The 23,191-nt window shown below is 44.0% G+C and overlaps 1 protein-coding gene across 4 annotated transcripts in view; it reads right to left on the bottom strand.

The window, feature by feature from the left end:
* Positions 1-3,738: 3,738 nt before the first annotated feature.
* FYN (FYN proto-oncogene, Src family tyrosine kinase) overlaps positions 3,739-23,191 on the bottom strand; it is an 83,268-nt gene continuing 63,815 nt past the window's right edge. For all 4 annotated transcript variants that reach the window (XM_040598071.1, XM_040598068.1, XM_040598070.1 and 1 more), the window contains 2 exons: positions 16,104-16,235; positions 3,739-6,658 (listed from right to left, as the gene is read on the bottom strand). In XM_040598071.1, the coding sequence (XP_040454005.1) occupies positions 6,450-6,658; positions 16,104-16,235 (341 nt within the window). In that variant the 3' untranslated portion in view covers positions 3,739-6,449. The remainder of the gene's footprint in view (positions 6,659-16,103; positions 16,236-23,191) is intronic.

The following is a 23,191-nucleotide window of genomic DNA, read 5'->3' as shown; positions in this document are numbered from 1 at the left end:
CTGTGCATTCAGCTTGCCCTCGCTGCTTTTGCACTGCAAGAGAAACTGGGGCTTTCTTCCTTTTCTTGCTGTTTAGATTGCTAGGCACATGTCTACAAAAATATTTTCCACTTATTTTTTTTCAAGGCTCTTGCTTTGGCATTTTTCGGTCACACCCTGGAGAGACACCTGAAATGAAAGAAAACAGTACCTGGATGTTAGCTTGTGCAATCCTTCTAATTAAGCCTTGCATAATGACAAAAACCCTCTTGCCATTTGTTAAGATTTTCCCCACAGCATTATGCATCCTCTTAATTAAGAGCAGAAGCTAAGTAATACCTATTTTATTCCCTCTTGCTTCCAATTAGTCATCCATTGATCATTACCCACTCAACATTTGACAATTAACAGAGCCCACACTCTCTGCAGGACTGGGATGTGTAGTCCTTCAGAAATGACACGTCTAGAATAATGTGAGGGGAGCTGCGTGGGCAACTAATGGGGCAAGAGGTAGGGGGAAGGGGAGGAGAAGGCCACCCAAGTGGAACAAAAGACGTGTAACATATGCAAATGTTCAGTATGCAGTATGTGTTTTATATGCTGGATGTATGTGAGGTCATATACAAAGCTCAGCTGGCGGTGACACTGCTTTTGGGAGGCATGAGAATTTGAGGGAACGCTTGAGCTCTGATATGATCAAACGTACCTAGTCCTCTGTCTTTAAGATGCAAAGCGGTTCCTGATTTGGCTCTTTGCCTCTGCTTTTTTGGGAGAGCAGGATTTAGCACCCGCTTCTCCATTACCGCTGGGACTGAGAGCTGTATCAAAACATCCCCCACCCCCAAGTCACCCCAAGACCCAGCTGCAGCTGCGTGCAGTCATGCCCTAGCTGCTGCCGATGGCCAGGAGTGTGGTGGCCCAGGGAGCCAAAGGGGCCTCCCAGGGAAGCCACTGGCCCCTTCTGCATCGCTGCTTGCCTCCAGGAGCCTGGCCTGGTGGCAGGGACAGCCCTGGCCCTGTGCGGTGCCAGGAAGGGCATGCTGGGACCACTGCACCCTTTTCCCAACACCAGGGACTCTCTCCGTATGAGCAGCATCTTCCAGCTGGGCAAATCCAGCAGCGTAGCAGGACTGGGAGGCAGTCCAGAGCCTGAACTGTAGCAGTGAATAAAGTGTTGGTGATGCCAGGGCTTCTGGGCAGACCTCCAGCATGAGGGTGAGCCTCAGGGTCGGTAAGTACGGCTACAACACAGCCAGAAAGCTTCCCTGCATCCTTCTTTCTTTTTTGAGATTAAAATCCATCCATTACAGGGTTCAGGGATTTTGTGTGAAGCTGTGACAATAAGTAGCTGAATAAACTTCACAAGACTGGGTGTGGGGGCTTGGCAACAAATGCAGATGCGCAAAAAAGCAAACTGGATCCCTCGGCAAGCTCTAGCCCGGCTGTAGGGGAAGGAGGATAATCTCATTTCTTTGCTCTTTGCCCTTTTAGCTATTCACAGAGCTTAATGCCAAGTTATTCCCAACAATGAGCCGAACAATCAAACTTCCATCTGGCCTGGTCCCGCAGATGCAACATTTGCCCTCCAGTCACAGGCACACCAGTCCTGTGAATTTTTCCCCCTTCTTGAGCATATCCTATTTAGCTATATACTACCCTGCAACAGAGGAGCTATTTACACTTGGTAACAGAAACCACGATTCATGCTCACCAGCCTGCTCTGATCTGATCACCTAAATCCCTGGGCACAATGAGACACAGGCGCGCGTAAGCACAGCTGCTGCTGCAACCTTTGGACCTCCCTCTGCCCAACACGATGCACAACCTACCAGCTAATGACCTGCTTTTCCTGGGAGGGCACTCCTTTTGGCCCTCCTGCACACTCACACTGCAGGCCCCAAACTGCAGCCATGCCCTTGGGAGAAATGTTTTCTCTCCTCGACTTTGAAATCAGCTGCAGGTTGCCCTTTGCAGTAGCCAGAGACCCACAGCATTATCAGGCTGCAGCAGCAGCAGCACTTGCTGCTACCACCCCTGTCCTGGCCCAGGAATAGGAGTTATAACTGATCATGTAGTGGGAGCTGGGGAGGGGGGAGAAAACAGAAAAGAGAAGCTCTTTTGTTGTCAACACCGTTCTGTCCTCAAATCTGCTCATGTCCCGGTCTTACATTTTTGTTAAACATTCAGCTGCAGGGGAGGAATACCAGGGGATGGATTGATGCTTGTGTAGGTATCGATGTTTTTGTGTGCAAATTGCATCGTGAGATATAGAGGTATATATACATACACATAAGAACACTGGCTGTATTACAGGTCAACAGAAAATACCTCACAGACTTAAGTGAAGCTAGTATTTCCCCTCTAACATTCAAAATGAACCTCAGCAACCTGATTTTAGCTGTGAGAAGTTCTGACAAATTCGGAAGCACTGAGAGGGAGAGACTAACACCCTATGCCAGTGGCATCCTGGCAAGGGGCCTTTTTCCCTTCTCTGCTGAAAGGACGTGGGTTCTGGTTTGGTCTGTGCAGGAAAATCTGGAACTGAAGTGCCCCCTTCTTCAGTTAAGATGGCAGGGAATGCTGCCCCAATTGACAGAAGCCCCTTCAGTGATAAAATTTCCCTGTGTGTGAGTCACAGGAAATTACAATCACTGTTTACTGAGATTGCAGAACGCAATGAGATTTCTGAACTACAAACAGACTTCAATTATTCTTGAGAGACAGACAGACCCTTAAACGGACACAACTGGAGAAAATAAATATCCTTTTGTCTGCACTGCTGGTGGTAATTTCCCATTAGACAGGAAAAGACTTCTTTGATGAATGAATATTGTCTACACATTAGAAGAGGAGCTACTGTATATCTCCTAATAGCTTTTGCATGCTTGGGCTCAGCCTCATGTGAGGCCCTTAAACCCCTTGGGTACAATGTGGTAGCATTCATTAGTGTACTGCATTTTTTATTGCAGCCTTTGAGAAAAGGATGGTGCATATTAAAATCAATTTGAGCAACTTCCCACTCACCTTGAAGTTATGTGGCAAGGTCAAATACATTTAGCAATCTGCCTTCTCAGTGTGCAGGTAGTCCGTTCCAGTCCAGAGGCTTCAGAGGAAACACTTGCACTGGAGACAGATTTTCCATTTGTGATCATTCTTGAAATTTTAGCAGTTAATCACTTTTCTGTTTTATATTTACTTTGCTTTTGGTAATTAAATCAAAACCAGAGTGGCATATAGAACTAAGTCAAACACTGTCTGCAGAAGCCAAAAAATATCATGCTAGCGCCTTTGACAAATGTTTTTTTCCAAAGGCCCACCAAGTCTCACACCATTTCTTTCCCACAGAAATACGGTAACAGGCATTAATCGTACTAACCCTCCCTTTCATGGCAGCATTGCGTTTTCACCCATCCATCATTCTTCCAGGGACTGGTATTGGATTAAGCTTGGCCTAGAGGTGCCTGGGTCACCCCACAGAGTCCTTTCAGCTGCTGGTAGGTCACCTTTACTGGAACTTCACTGCCACACCATGGATTGGTTGGGAGCCGGGTGAGCTGATGGGGGAAACGCTTGGCCAATTGGTTTTATCTGGATGGGATTTATTTAGCCTTACATTAAAAAAAGTTACTGGAGGGCACAGGGGATTCTTAATCTCAGAATTCTCCTGTTACAGTCACCACACGGCTATTTGTGGTGTATACACAGTGCTTAAGAAAACGTTTTTATTAATTTATAGCAAAAATGCTAACAACCTTGTTTAAATTTTTGCTAACATTTTTATTTCAGAGATTAAAAAACCCAAACAACAAAACTCCCAACATTAAGAAAAAGAAGCAGAAATGCTACCGATGAGAAATGGTGTGGATTTGCCACTCAACAGCAGCACCAGTCTGCACACAAGCCAGCTGCAGGCAGAGATGCGGCAGAGACCAACATGGTACTCATAGACTGAATGCAATACAAGAAACAGCAAACCCAAGTATCAGAAATAAAGGCCATAAAACCCCAACAACGCCCCATCTGAGTCTTACTTCCAACGAGAAACATAGGCAAAACTAATGTTTTAGGCTCGTCCCGCCTTACAGATGGAAACTGCACTTAAGTTTGTGGCATAGCAAAGGCTGCTAAGGAACCTGGCAGAATGGCCATGCTTTACCACCGAGCACTGGGCTGAGTACGTGACATTTTGGCTTTGGCAGCCTGCTAAGTTGCTATGGAGTCCTCAGTTCAGTGGATGACATTTTAAGGCAGGGGGGTAGCTGTGGGAGAAAAGAGGGCCACGACTTGCTTTGCGAGTACTAAGAGGAAGCTAAAAGTCCAACGGGAATTATGGCCTCTTCAGTACTCCACAGCTACAGGTACAGCAACATTGAATATACCATGTACATAACATTACTTATAGACTCTACATGTAAAACGTTAACCAATTTATCATGGAAATCTGGTAACAAGCAACACTGCCATATAAATTCACACTTCAAGAAAGGCTAAGTGTGGAAGCCTCCTTCGCAAGAGGATTTTCAGTCAATGTCTTGTATAGAAAATATTAAAACAATGATGACAGTTTGTTCTCTGAGCCTCAATTCATTATTGGGTTAGTTTTCAGGAACAGAAAAAGGTTCTCTTTAGAAAATGTGTGAGTATTCAGAATATGAATTCACAATCTAAGATAATTTTTTAAAAAGTTTCAACTGTCAGGAAGTCTTACTTGGCTGCAATATTTTAAAGCAATAACAGCAATACAAGGCATAGAAAAACTTTTCCTGCAACACTTGTAAATGTAAAAGTATTCACGATAAATGCAACAGAACTATTAAAGAATAAACTGCTTGTAGAACAGAGAAATGACAGACTACCTATGCATTCAATCATCTTCCTTACAGTTGAACTCCAGCTGTTAAAAAAACATATTGACTTCATAATTTGGAAAATGATGTCCCATAGGTGACTGGTCTGCATACTCCTATGAAATATGATGCCCCAAATGGCACAATATCCCTCCTTGAAAAGTTTTTATCTCATCTCCACCATTATCTCCACAGTTTAAACAAAAGAACAACTATCCGAATGTAAAATGCTCTTTTTTTTAATTACTAAATTAAGAAAGTTAAACAGTTTTAAAATGTAAACTTGCAAATAAACCATAACAAAATGTAATTAAGACTTTAAAATTTGCAACTCAGTATTAAAAACTCAATAGAAATAGAAAGGAATTTTTTTTTTTTTTGGTTAAACGTAAGTAATTCAAGGCTGGTACAGACAACTGAAAAGGTAATACTTTGTTCTGTGCATCCCCCATGAAATGTAAAGAAGTGCATAGTCATTCCACTGGAGAACTCGCAGACATAGAGAAAGTAATTTCATTAGCAGTACAGGACATTTAACACACTTATTTTACAATGGAAAAATGTTACACATAGAACAGAAAAATCCTAGTTGCATGACCAACAGTTTAGCAGGTGGACGTGGCTAAAATGCTATGATTTTAAGACCATCTGAATGTGGTTACACTGCTTAATAAATCTTTTTGAAACATTTCAGTATACATGTTTTGATACAAGAAGTCCTTGCAGTTTCAATTTTCCAGTTCAAACAATGATGGTGTAGTTTTCTTGCTTTAAATATGTTCGTTTTAATTTCAAGAACAAATCATCACACACTTGTCAAACATTGGAAACATTACTGTAAATACAGCACATGATTCCTGAAAGAGCAAAGTTACAACCATCTACAGGTACATAATCATAAACAAAAAGTGCAATCCAATTTAAAAAAATCATGCTTGGCAAAAGCCAAAAATTAGATCACTGGCTTTCAGAATCCCACCAGTGTTTTCATGTCTGCAGTAAAATTATCGCTTTCTGGGTACTGCTGCAGCAGGATTCATTCAGTTCCAAATGAGTTTCCTCTGCAATAGCACCCATATACTGTATGTACAGGTATGTATATATATTATATATATTTTACATATAAAAAAGCAAAAAACCAAACACCTGTCCTGATTTTTTATTTATTTATTTGTTAAAACATGGAAAAAAATGTTTTAGACAAAGAGGCCACTTCTGGAAAATAATACTTTTAGTTGAATCAGGAGAAGACTAGTTAAAATCACATAGGTTTTGCGTTTTAAAAAAAGGAAAGCACTAGGATCAGTTATTGGCACTGAGTTACTATTTACAATGAACAGAGGTTTTGCAGTTTACATAACATCAATACAATGCAGTTTTGGAGTCTTTGATTAAGAAAAAAACAAGTGTTTTTCTCCTTTTCATCCAGGACATTCAGATTATTAGGACAAGTGGTCATAGGCAAGGGCTATGGAAGTTCCCAGCTTCAGCCCCTCCTGTGCACGGCAGTGCTGGAAGTGCTGCACTCTGGAGAAGCCGTTCATGGAGTTGGAAGCTGAAGGGCAGGTGGGGCAGGGCTGAGAAACACCTGGCAATTCATGACAGTGTCTGGAGACCAGGGATTTACAGGTTGTCACCAGGCTGGTACTGGGGTTCTGTTGCAGTGAAGTAGTCTTCAAGGAAACCCTGCAAATATTCGAAGGTTGGACGCTCCTCTGGGTCTTTTTTCCAGCAGTGGATCATAAGCTCGTGCAAGGAGATGGGACAGTCCTGAGGACATGGCATCCGATAACCACGTTCTACTTGCTCCAAGACTTCACGGTTATTCATGCCTGTAAAGGGCATACAAATCCACATTGTTAAATTACAGGAAAATTAATCTGAGTATAACTATGTCTACCATACCTATGGTTTTCTCAATCACACCAATTTCTTTTGGTTCAGACAAGCAAAACAAACCCACCCCAACGTCCTGTTTCATCTCTTCACCTACTGCAAGGTAACCTGGATTATTTTCTTTCTCAGTAGAGAATTTTAGGATCCAGTGATGAGTGAAGTGCTGCTCCCATGGTTACCCTCTTGGCTTATTCACAACGGGCAGGATTTGGCACTTTCCCCCTCCAACAACAGCAGCCGTGAAATACATTACGTGAAGTGGTTAAGGAAAAGGAATGCATTACAACAAATACTATTCAAAATTCAAGAAATCAAGAAGAATTTTTGAAACCCACACACTGAGTGTGGGCCTTTCTTGAAGTGTTCCATGAGGTCATGCTGCTACTTTGGGCTACCAGTGATGTCTAGCAGCATTACCTTCAGCGTCAGTTCAGAAGCTTACTGCTGCTGCTGATCTCCACTCCCTTGATCTGTGCTGGTTAGTATTGTTTCTACCACATTCCACTGTTCCACCCCAACCCAGAAGAGAACAAAGTTGCTCAGAAGACAAGTCAGACGTCAAGCAAAACAGCTCCACCGCAGAACCATAACTCTCACTCAAAAAAAGGTAGAAAGTTATATTACCATCATGCCTGTCTCTAAGAGGCAAGCCAGGCTCTTTGCTACCTTGGCTTTTCTATGCAAACCCTTAAACCCTTGATTCCTCTGCTGAAGTGCCTGTCACCATACTTCAATCGCAGTCTTAAAACTTTTGTTTAAATATCTCTTTAAGTAATTCCTTTGGCTTTTTAACAGTACCAAAGGTAAGAGGCACCGCAGGCATGCAGAAGTATTTCAGAGAAAGAGTGCACACTGCCTGCAAGCTTTGTGGCTTTCCAGTTGGCAAGCCCTGCCCAGTCCTCTGCTGAACAATACCTGCAGGCTTCACTCCGCTGACTTAGTGGGGCCTGCAAAGCAGCTCTGCAGGAAATCTAGTTAAGAAACACTTAAGTTCCTCCATGACCAAATCTAGAAACCAGCACCTTGATGTTGCTCTTTCTGTTTCGTTATCCTCTCCCTGGCTTCCATGACACCATCCTTCCCTGCGTCTCCTCTGCTCTGTTCTTTCACGGTGTCCTCTTGGAAAATTTTCTTGTTCTACCGTCAGGACCCAGGGGATCATCTCTACGTTGTATTTTTGGTAAACTGATTTGTGAGAAATAATTCAACCACCTTCTTCAATACAGACTCATTTTTCTACTCTACACCTTGACTAGTGGGAATAATTCCTTACACTGCAGAGCGTTTAGGCTGGTAACTTAGCTGTATCCTTGGATTTGGTCTTTACTCTGTGTCCTCATGCCTTGGCTGTGTTTAATTCTTAAAAATGTTTTGAAAAAAGCATCTGCAAAATACAGCTTTTCCTGACCATCCACATCTAGATTCTCATGTTAGGATTACAAAACGCCTTTTCTTCTTATCTTGACAGGGTAATTTCCTCCTGCTGATATCCATTTGCAGTGTCTCCACGAGGATAATTTTCCTAGCCTGCTACTGTAACTACCCCTTGCATGGTCTTGCCACTTGCTCCTTGTTGCTTAGTATGTAAAATACCAGCTGCTTGTCTTCACTTTCAAAGCCTCCCACAGGCTGCCCCACTAGCATTTGGCCATGTCCTGGTCAATTCACAGTTCTGGTTAGCTTACTGCAGCACCTTCAGTTTTCAAGTAAGCTCTTCTTACGCTGTTTCTTATGCTGCCTGTTGCACATGGAGGAACCTCCCTAGAAAACTGCCTCATCCTCCTACAAACTTCTCCTCACTGTTCCCTTTAGAATCATTGAATCATTTAGGTTGGAAAAGACCTTTAAGATCATCAAGTCCAACCACTAACCCAGGACTGCCAAGTCCACCACTAAACCATGTCCCTAAGCACTGCATCTACGCATTTTTGAAACACTTCCAGGAATGGTGATGCCACTGCTTCCCCAGGCAGCCTGTTCCAATGCCTGACCACCCTTTTTCGTGAAGACATTTTTCCCAATATCCAATCTAAACCTTCCCTGGTGCAACTTGAGACTGTTTTGTCTTGTCCTATTGCCTGTTATCTGGAAGAAGAGACCTACCCCCACCTGCCTCCAACCTCCTTTTGTTGCAGAGAGCAGTAAGATCCTCCCGAGCCTCCTCTGCTCCTGGCTAAACAACCCCAGTTCCCTCAGCCAGCGGGCTCCTCATAAGACTTGTCCAAAAATAAATTTAGATTACCGATTTATAGTATCCCCTAACCTGCAGACCAACACTTTAACACTGGCTGCTTGTGCTTGATTTATCACCTGCATCCACCCACTTGTATTTTTGGCATTAGATGTTTCTGAGTAGGAGCAAACACTGCATGGCACCTGAAGTCGTCTGTGGTTAGGACTCCACAGAATGATGAAAACAGAGCAATAACGGTCTTCTGCAGACATCAGATTCTGCAAAGAATTAAGGTTCTCTTGTATTACCGACTCCAAATTGATGTTGTTAGGTCACACAGGCTCACAACAAACCATAAAATCTTGCCACACACTGAACAAATGTTTGGGTGTTCTGCATTATCCAACAAGAACATTTTCAAACACACTTTACTTTTTTACTAAATTACAAAGCAATGGTAGTAGTCTGCTAGTCATCACCAAGCCAGTGGCAGCACCAACCTTCCAGCCTTGCTGTTTTCAAGATGCTACAAGAAAAAAATGTGCATTTTGCTCACATTGTGTTTTCAATACTAGTTTTTTAGATTTGTGTTTTGAACAAAAATCGATACCCTTTTTTCATATCCTTGTCTTTGAATCAGCTGATTACCTCACGTTTTGGGATAAGAACTTTTGCTGTGCTTTGCTTCCCTTACATAGTAAAGACTATGAAAATAAGTGTTACCAGTAACTCCCATATACAAATTGCATACTTTGTTTTTATTTTGGCGGTACCCCTTTAAGTACAACATGGGTAGAAGCAACAGCAGCAGAAAAGCTCCTTCCCAGCTGATTTGCTATTCCAAGATATCAAATGTTTGGTATTTTTATCCAGTGCATTACTCAGTACTGCAAAGCACAGTCTGAAACTTGATAATGAACTTTATGCTGGAAGAAAAACCCTGAGGAGAGAGAGGGGGAAGGAAAAAACAGAAACAGCTCTTCACTTCCCTTTTTCAAAAAAAACTAGAAAAAAGAACATTGCTGTCTGAAATCATAGTCATTTTTTGCCCCTGGAAAGTCAGTCAAGCCAGGTTTTCTCATCATGATATAATCCAGGAAAATGCCCTTCTTCTCCTTTCTCTTTTCCCCTCCCTCCCAGTAAAACCTTGATATGAAACTAAACCAAGTAATCCTCATGTTCCTTACTGGAATTCATACATCCATCAAGGGCTGCAGCACCTAGGATTTGCCAAAGAAATTCTGTTGGTTTTGATGTGTGCTGCTAATTTAAAAAAGGAGTTTCAAAGACTTTTTTTTTTTTCCAAATTGATCTGATTTTTAGTCAGACATAAAAATAGCAGTGTTTCAGGCATACTTTTACCTCTTAAAAGGTCTATTTATGCTTACAAACCTATTATCTAGATTTGCTTAACTTATCGTACAAGTTTTAGTGTTTCTCTTTTGATCACAGGAGCCTGTTGCATCTGCACTTCTAACACCACAGAAAGAATATTTGAGCAGTCTGTACAACTCCTCTCTCCTAATGAATACCTGAGAGTTTCAGCTCTTTTAGTAAATAATAAATGAAATTCTGCTTGCAGTACACTTCTAGACCCCTTAAAAGTTTATCCTAAAATCCTTAAATCTGTGGCATAAAATACTCAGCGATATTCTGCTGTGAACTACAGCTATTTCATCTGCTTGAAAAATCAGTTTGTGTTTATGATGTTTCTAGAGTTACCATTTGGACCAAGAAGGAAACATCCAATTTCCAAAAGATGGCTTTTCCATTAACCTTTTATTCCCCGAGAAGACCAAAAATGAAATAACCTCCCACCACAGAGCTTTATTAGTGAAACCTCCAATAACCTTAGGATGCCACAGGATATGGCCACTTTAATGCTCAATACAATAAAAATCTACTGCCCATATGGACTGGGGAGAGAAACGCAATGCTTCTTGACTTTTCCTAGAAAAGCTGCAGTAGTAAGAGTTACTGTGACATAAAAGAGGATGTAAAGTTTCCAGTTGTGGCTAAAGAAAACACTGGAAAGTACTCTGAAGTGCTCTGAGGAGATTGGTTAGATGGAGCATAGCAGATGTGCAAATAGCACAGATCTGGGCAATGCTGCTCTTCTGGAACTGTAACTAAGTACCATCCTCACATGCCAAGCTAATAAGCTATATAGATTACTGTGGGCAATGTGAAGTCCAGTGAGGACAGTGATGGTTTTATGACACTTTATTCTTGCTTTCTTCTGTTGAACTGAGAATTATGCTCCGTCAAGACCCACTGCATGCTTTCCGATGAATGATCAAACTAATACACAAATGTTTAAAGTAGGACTCTTAAAACAACAGCTCAGCTGCTGTCTATCTCTAGAAATGCTGGATTTCAGATTCTCCAAGAACCCAGAGCTGTGCTTCTGCTCATGTTCAAAGGTTCCTCAGGACTGGACATATCGGCCCTTCTCTAGGACAGTTGAGAAAGTAAAACTGTGTAGTCGTCCAGAGGGGCTAGATCGCATTGGCAGTCAGAGCATGCTTTCAAAAGAGAGAGGTAAAACACAGGCAGGTTGATTTCTGGGTTTTGTTCAGTTTGATCTAGAAGCAGAATTCCTAACTTCCATGGACAGCCACAAAGGAAAGCCAGATGTGAGATCTGTGCCACAGGGATGGGATATGGGACTTAGACAGGGGGATTATTCCACATGCAGGCACGTTAGCGCACTGAAGGGAACAGGAAAGCTGCTCTGAGAGGAAGACAACCCTTCTGAAGCATAATGCTGTCCTTACTGAGTACAATATGAATCCAGTTATTTCTATGCAAAAGTAGCAGCAAGTTTTAAAAATCTGGAAGTCATGCCACTTAATTTAGGAATTATGACCCGAAAACCCCGCCAAACTCCCCATCCTCAAAACACCACAAAGCTAGGCTATCAATATCTGTTGGGTTTTTTTGTTTGTTTGTTTGTTCGTTTTAAATAAGTTATTATTTGCTTAGTGTAAGAGATGAAACTTTAAGCTACAGCATTTGTGAGCAGAGCTTTCCTGCTTACAAAGAAATCCACCTGAGCTTACCTGTGCTGTGTGCTGAGTCCCCATCTCTCTCAGCTCCTTATCTGCCATCCATGATGATGGTACAGACACATATGCCGGCTCACTGACACGCACCCAACCCCCGGCTTGGGCAGCCTGCCATGCGCTCTCTGGCCCTTTGTGGTCCAGCTTCCCCCAGTGATGAGGAGGCCGAGCACAGCTCCCCAGGGACTGCAGAGCTGCTTGGAGCCCACACTCAAAGACCTGCCTGGCCAGAGGCAGCAATGTGGATAGCATCATGGTGGCTGACACACTACACATAAAATGTAAGTGGTCTTGATGTGACAAGTGCAGCAGAAGCAGAAGAGGCAAGTTCAGAGGTGCTCATTTAGTGCAGCTGAGATTTTTGCTTATCCAAAAGACAACATGTTAAAAACCCCAAATTCTCTGACTACTGCTAGAGATATACAGCCTACTCTTAAACTCCATCCAAAAACCCCAAACTAAGATCCAAGGGGAATTTGTGAAAGGGGAAAGAAACAGACACTGAAAAAAGTCAGCTAAGCAGACTATTTTTTAAACTTGGCTCCTCTTCTGCCCATATCTAGTTGTTTATTTCCCCACTATAATAACTGAAACAGAATCTCAATGTGCAGAAAGACTGAAAAAGTTGCTTGTTTCAGTCTGCTGCCTTGTGAGAAGAATAGGGAAGCATGAGGAAAGGCTAGGAAATGTACTAATAAATTAGTTATCATAGCGGTCCATTTCATCTATTGATGAGAAACAGGCTGAAGGACGAAGATAAGGACACCTATCAAAATGTCAGCCTTGCTTGTGGGAGCTCTAGGGTCTGGGGCAAGACTTGATTATGAACTCAGATTTGAGTCTGATCTTCATCTCTGCCAGAAAAATCTTTACTGCTCATATGTCTGCCACTGCTCCAGTCTGTCTTCCAAAATGGGGCATCAGGACAGGAACTGGTTGAAATCTGGAGGACAACAAATGTCAAGTCCTGTTCCACTCAGTCTGTTCCCCTCTTATATACCGCCTACCTTCTCCTACTGTCCTCGCTGTGCTTTTCCCTCCTTCTACACAAGCTTAAAACAATGCCCGCTTCTCCAAGGCATGAGGTACAGTGCCCTGCGGGCATAGTTACCACCACAGGACTGGGGTGTGTACTATAAATAACCTCTCCATGCACTAAGACCTTGTCACACAAGAGAGCCATTCTTTTGTCTGAGGGCCTCTCCCGGCTCCCCGGGCGTGCTTCATGTGCTTCACGCTGTAAGCAGGAACATCAGGACAACGTGCCCACAACTATTTCAGAAACTGGGTATTACAGCAGCGTGACAGCTCCATGACCCCTTTTGTTTCAAGGCTGGCCCTTTCCAGAGCTTGAAAACGCACATGTCTTGGTTGTCAGTGCCTACAAACCGCATTCTCTCACCTATAGGTTGTCTACTTGGGTGAAGAGGCTGAGTCTTGCCTCTCAGGGAGGTTGAACTCCCATCTTTTCCTCCTCAAGTAAGCCGTGCCGCCATGGCAGGAAAAGCCCTGTGGGTGCATCTGAACCCTATTCCCTGCTCCAGAGAGACATGAATTCATGAAGCTTTATCCTTCAAGGAGGTCCTTCCTCTCTGCAGTATGAAGCAGGAGATGGACGATCCTTTCTATGTCAGGGGAAAATAAAGTATTTCCTGAGGAGGTCAGGAGGTTGTTGTCACCCTGGGAAGTCTGAGCCCTCTATTCAAGCTCCATGCAAAGACAGACCCTTCTGAGAAGGCTGCGGTTCCCCTCCACCACCTCAGCCTATAAAAGCCTTCCCAGTTATGGTCTGGGGAATGAGACCGAATTGAAACTTCTACAGACTTCGGAATTTCAAATTTAAAATAGAGGCTGCCCTTAGGTAAAACTGTTGGAGAGGGGAATGATGGTGACCACGAGAATGGTTAAGGCCTTCTGGCTGAGCAGGGCAGGAGTCCCAGAGGGGAGAAAGGGCCCTGGCGTGGAGCTCGGGCAGTGCATAACTGAGGCAGTACATGACCATCGGGAACATTATTCTGTCATGTGTAACACACAAAAAATTGCTTCCAGATACTTGATATCTTCCGAATGTGGATGAAGGAGAGTGAGCCGGAAGGACTTTCAGTGTATGAGGGCTTTATGTAGTGAGGGATGAGGGGGGAGGATGGTGCTGAGAGGAGAGACGCCGCTAGTGGTCTTTGATGTGCTCAAACTGCCATGTAATAAAACTGTCCACATTTTCAGGACACAGACCATGCCTGAGATTTCTGTCATGGATGCTACAAGAAATTATATATTGCAAGCACTTAAAACACACATCCAGTGGCCTCTTTCTCCTTCAGGGAGGGAAAGGAACACTTGGGAAGAGCCGACATCCCCTGCTGCCATGGCCAACACTGTGTCTAGTTACAAACTTGTGAGTTAACAGTGGGCTTAGACAGTCACTTTTGCCTGAAGTAGTATTTTTCCTGTGTTTGTGTATGTGTCTGTGCTCATGCCTGTGATCAGAGAGAACGCTTAGTCACTAACCATCTCTGCCCCACCAATGTGGAGCTCAGGGAAAAAAATTCACCTTAACTCTGCCCTGGCTGGCGAGAGCCCCTGTGCACCCATTCTGCTGGTAGTGACTATGAATTTCCTTTTCCAGCAGCTCAGCGAGGAGCATTTTCCACCCTCTGGGAGCATCAGCACATCAGCTAAGTCTTACACACGCTTTTTCTTCAACCTTTGCGAACCGTGTTGTGTCTGCATTTAACCCTCAATAAACCTGCAGAAATTATGGCTCTCCCACGCCACTGCCAGCAATCCTCATGGCCAGGCGGCCTTTGTGCTGGCTACTGACACAGCCACTCCGAGTGGTGGCAACACCCGCTTTTCTTTACTCCTAAGGGGAAGTGCTGGGTGGAGGGACTCATCCATTCCACAGCAACATGTCATCCAGCTTTCTGCTGCCTCATTCTGTTGTCACAGTCACAGCTTTGCTAAGCTGCTTCCTGTGAATCACGCCAAATTTCACTGCCGATCATGAGAAGCCTTCCAGTTCCCGTATTCTTGTCCCAAACACTAGCTGCTGGCTGCTAGGTGCTAGCAAAGTTGCAATTCCTGGTAAAACCCTGGGAGTTTAGTTTTGCTGAGTTCAGCCTTCTGAAGTGGTGTGAGATACCATGGGATAAACTGAACTCCACCTTGATGCTTCTCCTGAGCTATTTGATGTACAGATCTGACTGCTTGATCATGGCACAGATTGTGAAACTGAAACTGCTTTAGGGTACTTTCCATTAAATCAGCTGGAGTGCACACAGCCATACTGGGTGAGTATTTAGAAAAAATTTTTTAAAAAAAGAATAAAGATGCAGCTAGATGCCCTGTTGTTAGTATCTGTGCTGATAAGAAAATGAAGGGATTATTTTTTTGTTCCATGCAATGCACTGTTTTCACCTCACCCCTCGCCTCCTCACCTGGATGCCTACAATCTTCAGGGGGGCAAAAGAATGAAAAGCTCTTTCTGCATAGGCAGATCAAATCACCCCTCCTACAAATCTTAATCCATTGGATACTTGGCAGGGTTTCAACAAAGAGCCAAGGGGCCTCTGCTTCCCCCGTGCAGAGAATCTGGCCCCGCTGTGACCCTGCCATGAGCTCCAGCATGCACATTGCAGAATTATTTTCTTTCCCTTCCATCCACCTCGAAAGCAAGGAATGAAATATATGAGTTTATAAAAAAGAAATCTGATAATACCAGACATTCAGACAGTCATCAAACCTTGCAGAGAACCAGACTGACAGGATAAATGGAGTAATGCCATTCTGGGAGTTTAACTGTTGGTATCTTAAAGTGAATGCAATACTATGGAGAGCTATTTGCTCCGCAGTATAGTAATTTTACTTTGCTTTCATTATTTAGCTAGAAAAGATATTAATTGAATTGAGAACAATTAAAAAAATAGAAATGGATATGTTGGATTTTCTGTCCTCTTGTCATTTTTATCATGGCCATCACACAGCCGCTTGCAGAGTCAGGACTGTTTTCAAGCATAGAGAAACTTACGCATGATAACCACCCTCCTCTGAGCTCAGTGAAAATAAGTAAACATTCCAATACAAGCGCATGGCTCATTCCCACTCTTTCCCTGGGGCGAAGCAGGGTTTAGACTGTTTTCTTACCTGGGTATGGCACTCTCCCTTTTGTTACCAGCTCTGTCAGTAGGATCCCAAAAGACCACACATCTGACTTTATTGTGAACCTTCCATACAATGCCGCTTCTGGAGCAGTCCACTTAATGGGGAACTTGGCACCTAATGAAAGAATAAATGAGCCTTAATCAGAACAGCGACAGAATGGAAGTACCCGTTCGCAGGTGACTGTTGTGCTCTGACAGGTGCAGGTGGACAGAGCTGCAGGCAAATGTTAACAAACAGCTCCGTGAAGCACAGTCAGAGAGGTCAGGCAGGTGTCTGCGCAGGGCAGAAGGAAAGACTTAGCAGGGAATGGGTGGGTTTGTCCCACATCCCAAGAGAAGGCTAAAACTTTTTAGTTCAGGTTTGAAGTTTTATAAAGGGGAAAAAAAAGAAAACCTAATAAGCCAAACATAATAGAAAATATTTCTCCCAAAATGTTTAAATTAGCATTACCCTGTGATATTTGCAAGTGACAGTTAGCACGTATGAACAGAAGTGAGATTTATTGGAAATGTACCTCCCAGTTTCCGTGCTCAAGCTGAGCAAAATGCAAATCAAACAAACATGGCAAAAACATAAATTAAGAACAAACCTACTACTTCATTAGCAACATGCAAGGCCTTAAAAATAATACTACCATTGGAGTTGCTTTGAGTGCAGTGATGTCAAGGCACAACTTTGGCCTGTGATTTATAACTCGACAGTGTACTTTAAGCTCCTGGCACTGAAAACCCTGTAGTGCCTTAAATAGGTGCAGCTCTTATGTGCTCATCCATCATCAGAGCCTGCAGGAGCCAGTTGTGGTAAGGATGGTAAGATAACAAGCCTTTAAACACTGATTTATTTGCTTTTCCAATCATTTACTGTTTTCTTAGGGAAAATATTTTCAGTATGACTTTAAAGAAAAGTCTTGTAATAATTAACTTGTAGTATGTACAAAAAAGTATGCAGACATTTCCCTGGTGCCTTGTATTAACACACGGGGCAAAAGAGTTGCATTGCTTATTGCCGATCCCTAGTGACAAACACTCTTGAATTTGGAAACAGACTGACTTTTGACTTCTCACCACCCTCTCATAAAAGTTCCCTTAGCTTTCAGGAGGAGTGTGGAAAGTGTAACAACATGGACAAATCACTCTCAGGGAGTGAAGTTACGGCCCTGTTTACAGTTCCCTGCTGGTGCTGTTCTGCCGTCACATCCAGTGCTTGATGCCCCATTATCTTCTGCTATAAGCCACAATCTGACTTGACTCAGAGTAAAAAGTAAACATGGTAATTCTCATCTCCTTACTTAGTAAAATATCAGGTGTGCTAAAATGTTTCCTGCTCTATATGTAAGTGATCCTAAGAGAGAATATTACTCAAACAAATACGTTTTTCTAGGGAAAAATGCAGTTGCTCAAGTAAGTCCTGCTGAATTAAAAGATGCCAGACAAAGTCTCAGATCCCTAAAGTCAGGAACTTTAGTTAAGCATCAACACATCAATGGTTAGATTTGCAAAGGTGCTATAGGATTTCTGGATGTCTACTCACTTTCAATAAAGTCTGCCTCTTCTGTATTTTCATTAGTTGATATGCAGGCAGGAGCTAAAACTTTGGTGCCTGGCTTTGTCAATCTCCCTAATTTACACTTCTTCATGGGACCAATCTTAGTTTACAAGACTCAACATTTACAGAACTTCATCTTCTCTTAAAAACCACCTTGGCCGTGATGTCCAAGATCTCTGCAGCAGCAGCCTGCTATCACTTGAGCCTCTGTCCTGGAAGCTGGCCCTGCCTCAGCAGCACCAGCAGTCATGTGGGGTTGGCAACTGGCTCCCCCAGCCACCGGCAGATCCTGCGGCTATGCATCCCTTGACAATCCTCAGAAAAACTGCATGCTGTATGTACCCGGTGGTTGGGTTCCCCAGACCTACGGTGCATGGCTTTTGATGGGTTTATGCAGGCATGCCATGAATATGAGGGCCAGCATCCCTCTGCTCTCTCAAACACGCAGCTGAGATGGTACACACACACACACAATGCCAACTGAACGAATAGCTCCAGGCTCGCCAGCAGCCCGAAGGCTTGGACGTTGGCTGGTGGTATGTGAGATAGCCAAGCATGAGGGTTTGCTCATTCGCGTTACACACATTTATTCAACAATTTTGTTTTTTTTTTTTTAACCAGCTGTGATTTTCTGAGAAGTTGAGCCAAATCTGGTCTAATTCCCTTGTGCTTCATCCTTGGATCCAAAGGTAGCAACCAACTACAACTCATCTTTGGAGGAAAGAAATGTCTTCAGACTCCTTTGTGGCCAGCTCCCCTGGTATTTTTGCCTTCCTCATCTATGGCCTGTGTGGTACTGGGAAGTGAGTATGTGGTGTCTCAAGGGACCATGGGAAGATGAGAAGCAAGGTAAGTAGGTGAGAAGGGGGGACAATTCTAGCACATCCCTTTTCCTGAGAGCTAAAGCAGTACAAGCCCCATTGGACTGTGATGAGCACTGCTGGAGAAGACAAATGGTCTGTGCTATGGATTTTCTGATAACAGGGTAGCTACTCACTACATTTCTATGTTGCTCCTGCTGTGGGTGATTCTCTGGCTAAAACAACCAATAAAAAATCACGTTCTGCATTTTGTGCAGTATTTCCTGAACTTTGGTTTGAAGTGATAGATAGGGAGAAGGGAAAGTCAAGGTTGGCAGAGAGGTCGCTAGCAGAGCCCTGCCTCGTGGTTTACATGGTCCAAAAGAATCTGCAATCCAGTATGGCAGAGCCATCAGTGAGGGGAGAGCAGAGGCCAGTGAGGACGTCCTAGGCTGGCCCCCTGCACAGCTGCAGGTGCGACACATGCACTGCCATAACACAAAGCGATCACACACAGCTTGTGTGAACGGGGGTGTGTGCACGTGTGTGTGTCCAACAGGGGTCCTCCCAAGGTGCTGCCTTCCACCTAATGTCTGGCACTGGAGACACAGGGTAGGGCACTGCTCTGAAGCCCCCGGATTGCTACTGCTACAGGCCAGCATGGCTCCTGACCGACACACAGTCTCTGTGCTCACTCTCTTTCCAACACACCAATTAAAAAGCCCACCCTTCCCTCTGCCCAGACTTCAGCAGCTTATTAAACAAGCTGACTTTGTGCTGCAAACAAATTACAGCATCAGATCATCAGATAAAATGCGTATTACTGACAAGCATGTTAATAAATCTGATAAGCTAAATTACCCCAGCTGACAAGGCAGCCTATCTCCTACTTTGAAGGCAGATTTTACATCAGTGCGGGGGATTTACCTTTTTTTTTGCTGGAACTCTTTTATTACAAACTAGCAGGTCAGTACTCCATGCGTACAAACCGACCGCACACCGCATTCATTAGGTCAGGATAGCCTGTCTTTGCTCCAAAGTGAGGTCCTAATCTGCAGCTTTTATCTCGGTGCCTTTTTTGAAGCATTTCAGCCTGGGGAAAGCCTTCTTTGAGTTTCTGCATTGCTCACAACCACATCAAGCTAAAGCGGCTCATACATTCTACTGTTAGGGCAGCTAGCCCTGCCTCCTACCTCAGAGGACTTTTGTGAGGGTCAGCCCTGCTCTTGGGACCTCTGCCCAGCTCTGCCCAGGTATTCACACAGGTTATCCTCCAGGATGATTTCCTTGGGGAAAAATCAATTCACGGCTCTGCCTTAATTCTTTGTTGGCTATAAGCAGGCCACGTGATGAGAAGGAGCAGAGGGGGCTGGGATAATTGAGTGACCTTGATGTACAACTCTCAGCATGGTTTCTTCTGAGGCGAGCAAAAATCCCTCAGAGCTTTGTTTTTTCAGACCTAAATCTCAATGAAGCAGAAACCTCTGAAATTCATGCCCCAGAGCCACTGCCAGTTGATAATGATCCTGCTTACAGAAATCCTAAAAAGCTGCTTCCTCTCATACCTTATAACCAAACCCAGTGCAACCCAAGCTCTAAGACCCCAAAACCAGGGGAACTCTTGAATTAGTGACCAGAGAATGTAGTGCAGCATCAAATTGCTTCTGGGGCTGGAAAGAGAAAGCTACAAAAGGTAAAACCGAAGTGCTGAAGCAAGCATGTAACAGGAAACGAGTCAGCCCTGGAAGGCAATGAGGAGTGCCGTGTGGGAGGGACTGCGCAATTACACTTTTTGTGCTGTGAGAAAGAACATGAAATTACAAGTCTGGCAAAACATCAAGGAGCAGAAGCAGGCTCTGCAGGCGAACCCCTCCCCGGGAAGCAGGGGACAAGGGGTGGAACTGCCGGTCTAAACACCCCTCTCACCCTCTGCCTGCATGCCCCCCTTCCCCTTGCCTTTCCTCTTGACCTGGACACACTCCCTTCTCGCAGACCAGATGGCTTCTCTGTAGGAGTGTATCAGTGATCCCCCCGCCGGGACTCTGGGGGCTGGCTGTTGAGAAGCAAGAGTCCTTCCTCCTGTCCACTCCGTGGCTGGCCCAGGGAATGGCAGGTAAAGAGGAAGAACAAAGCCCTGGACGTTACAGCCCGCAGCAGTCAGTAGCGAACAAAAGAGATCTGATTAGTTTGTGAGCTGGGAGCCAAGTCTCTACAAAAGGACTGGGGAGAGCCTGGAAGGGGGGAAAAATCCCTGCTTATTTCTAGGAAATCAAAATAAGAAGCACCACTTGTTTTTAAGCAGGGGAGGAAGGAGATATTTCTAAGTGTTAAGGAGGCAGAAATGATCTGAGAGTTTACAAACGCGTTACAAGCACTCCCAAAATAGCTCTGACTTGTCTGGAAGGCATCAGAAAGATCCTTATTGTTTCATGTGTGCTTGGAGCGGCACTGCTGCAAGTGCTGCCAGTGTATGCAGTAGAAATATGGCCTGGAAAATAACTCTGCTTTTTTTTTTTTTTTTTTTTTATTAAGGCAATTTTAAATTTGTATCAGCTGCTACTGCTTAGAATAGTAACAACTCTTCCCAGCAGCTCTGTGGAGCACTCTGCACTCTCCACAAAAATGCCATGTGCTTGGCCAAAACTCTGCATAGCTGCTAACCAGATCAGTGTAAGTGTAGCAGAACTGCATGGGAAATCCTGTGTTGGAAGTGATGGGAAGGTTCTCTCTGTCCTGTAGGACAGCAGGAGGTTTAAGTCTTGCTTTACAGGACTGACCCACGCACCATCACTGATGGAAGGCAAGGCTGAATGCCTGACACTGGCTGGGGGGGGAGTGTAGATGTTGCAACAGCAACAGCCAGAAGAAGCAAGCCCCAATGGTGCAGGCTGCAATACAGTCCACCAGTGTAGCCTTTAAAATGGGCGTCACTTTAATAGGCGTGTTTTTCCCCTTTGATTACTCACTTCCTCTAAAAGCAAGAGAAGCCAAATGCTCATTACAAGCCAAGAACTTTTTTTTTTTTGTATTATTTAACGGCAGTGTATAGCTGCTAGTCACACACTTTAAATCATTAGTGCCATGACTATCTCTTTCCTTCCTGATGATTGCTGAGATATGGCAGCGCAGACAACAAACTGCTTTTTAGTTACCTCTCATAAATCAGGAGCAGTCAGGCCTCCTTTGTTCAAACCAAAAAGAAAATAAACTGGTCAGTAAAACGTTACCACCAGGCTGAGTAATACCCATATAGGTTCAGGAATCCTGCACTTTAGCCCGCTGGGGCTCAAAGCATCCCCATCTGTTTCCTTTCAAAATATTTAATCGGAGACAAAAGTGACAGTGGGGGAAGGGAGTAGGAGATCAAGCAAGGCTGGAGAAAACCACCTCTTCCCCACGCTGACAATAAGCTCTGTACTAACACACTCAAGCCAAGAGAATGACAACTGCTGAGGAGAGAGTGACCAGAGGCTTTCAACTTCAGATTTTGTAAGGCAAAACATTTCCTTTCTCCCACAGGAGCTGCCAGTCTGGAGTGCTCCCCATCCCCTTCTCCTCTGCTGGCCAGGCTCTGCTCCCGTGTCAAAATTCCCACTGAAGCAGTAGTCAGATAGATAAATAGAGCAGTCCCCAGATGCATCCCCTTGGAGGCTGAAGTAATAGGTCATGGGAAACAAGCAGAGGCAACCATTTCCTTCTGATATTGTGGTCTCCACCACGCAATGCTCAAACTGAAGTTTTAACTAAACAAACCAGGACTGAATCTCACTTGAAGAAAAATTCCAGAAACCATGTTTCTTCCCCAGTAAATTAAAGCTCCTACGCTCACCCTGGCTGTCCAGCTGGCTTGGAAGCCAGGTTAATTGCAATGAAATGTAAATTGAGAGTATGCTGCTCACCCCTCCCTAGAACAAGCTAGCACTTAAGATAGGGTCAAAACAGCATAAGTGAAAGCAGGAAAACCTTTCCAGAAGATGCCTGTGGTTACAGCTTTTTGGGTCTCTCGTTAAAGGAGTAGCTCCAAAGGATTTAAGCCTGTATGGGAAGGATGGGTGAGTTCTCCATACTTGCACCATGAGATGAAGCCAGGCAAACACAATTCAGATCTCTGGACCATCAGCAATGCAGGTTAAAAGCCAAACTACTTGTCCCTTCCCAGAAACTTTTTCCACAATACAAATTATTTCTGCCACAGAAGAAGGGCAACAGATACCTGTGACTAGGCTCCCTCTCCCTGCCAGTCCTGGCATTATGCTTTTCTCAGCTCAAAGTTTTCCCATCAAAAATCCAACAATTTTTACTTTCTTAAAAAATCTAAGCTTCTCCTTAACATCAGTCAGGTGGGTTTTCACGGCTTTCTAACATGTGAAGAAGGCAAAACTGTTCTGAGAGATTTAAACCAGGAAGCAAACAGGTCATCAGAGGATTTCCTAGGGATCAGGAGCTTGAAGAGATCTGGCTAGAAGTAGGTCACATACTTGTCTATTAAACCAAATAATTAGTCATGTCAAAATATAAGTTGGGTGGTTTCCAATGGGAACAAAAGACATAGCAACAGACCAGACAAACGGAGATAACATAGGACACTGTTTCAAAGCCTTTTTGCAGACTGGATCTAGCTGCCTTGTTCAAGGAAAACTCTCATTTTACACAGGGGAAGGGCAGGCAGGCAGCTTTCTGTCCACCAGAGCCCACAGATACTCTTGTTACTCTGGACAGAATAAC

This window comes from Falco naumanni, chromosome 6, assembly GCF_017639655.2.
Source record: "Falco naumanni isolate bFalNau1 chromosome 6, bFalNau1.pat, whole genome shotgun sequence".
Classification (NCBI taxonomy): Eukaryota; Metazoa; Chordata; class Aves; order Falconiformes; family Falconidae; genus Falco; species Falco naumanni.
This window is presented reverse-complemented; position numbering and strand designations above follow the sequence as displayed.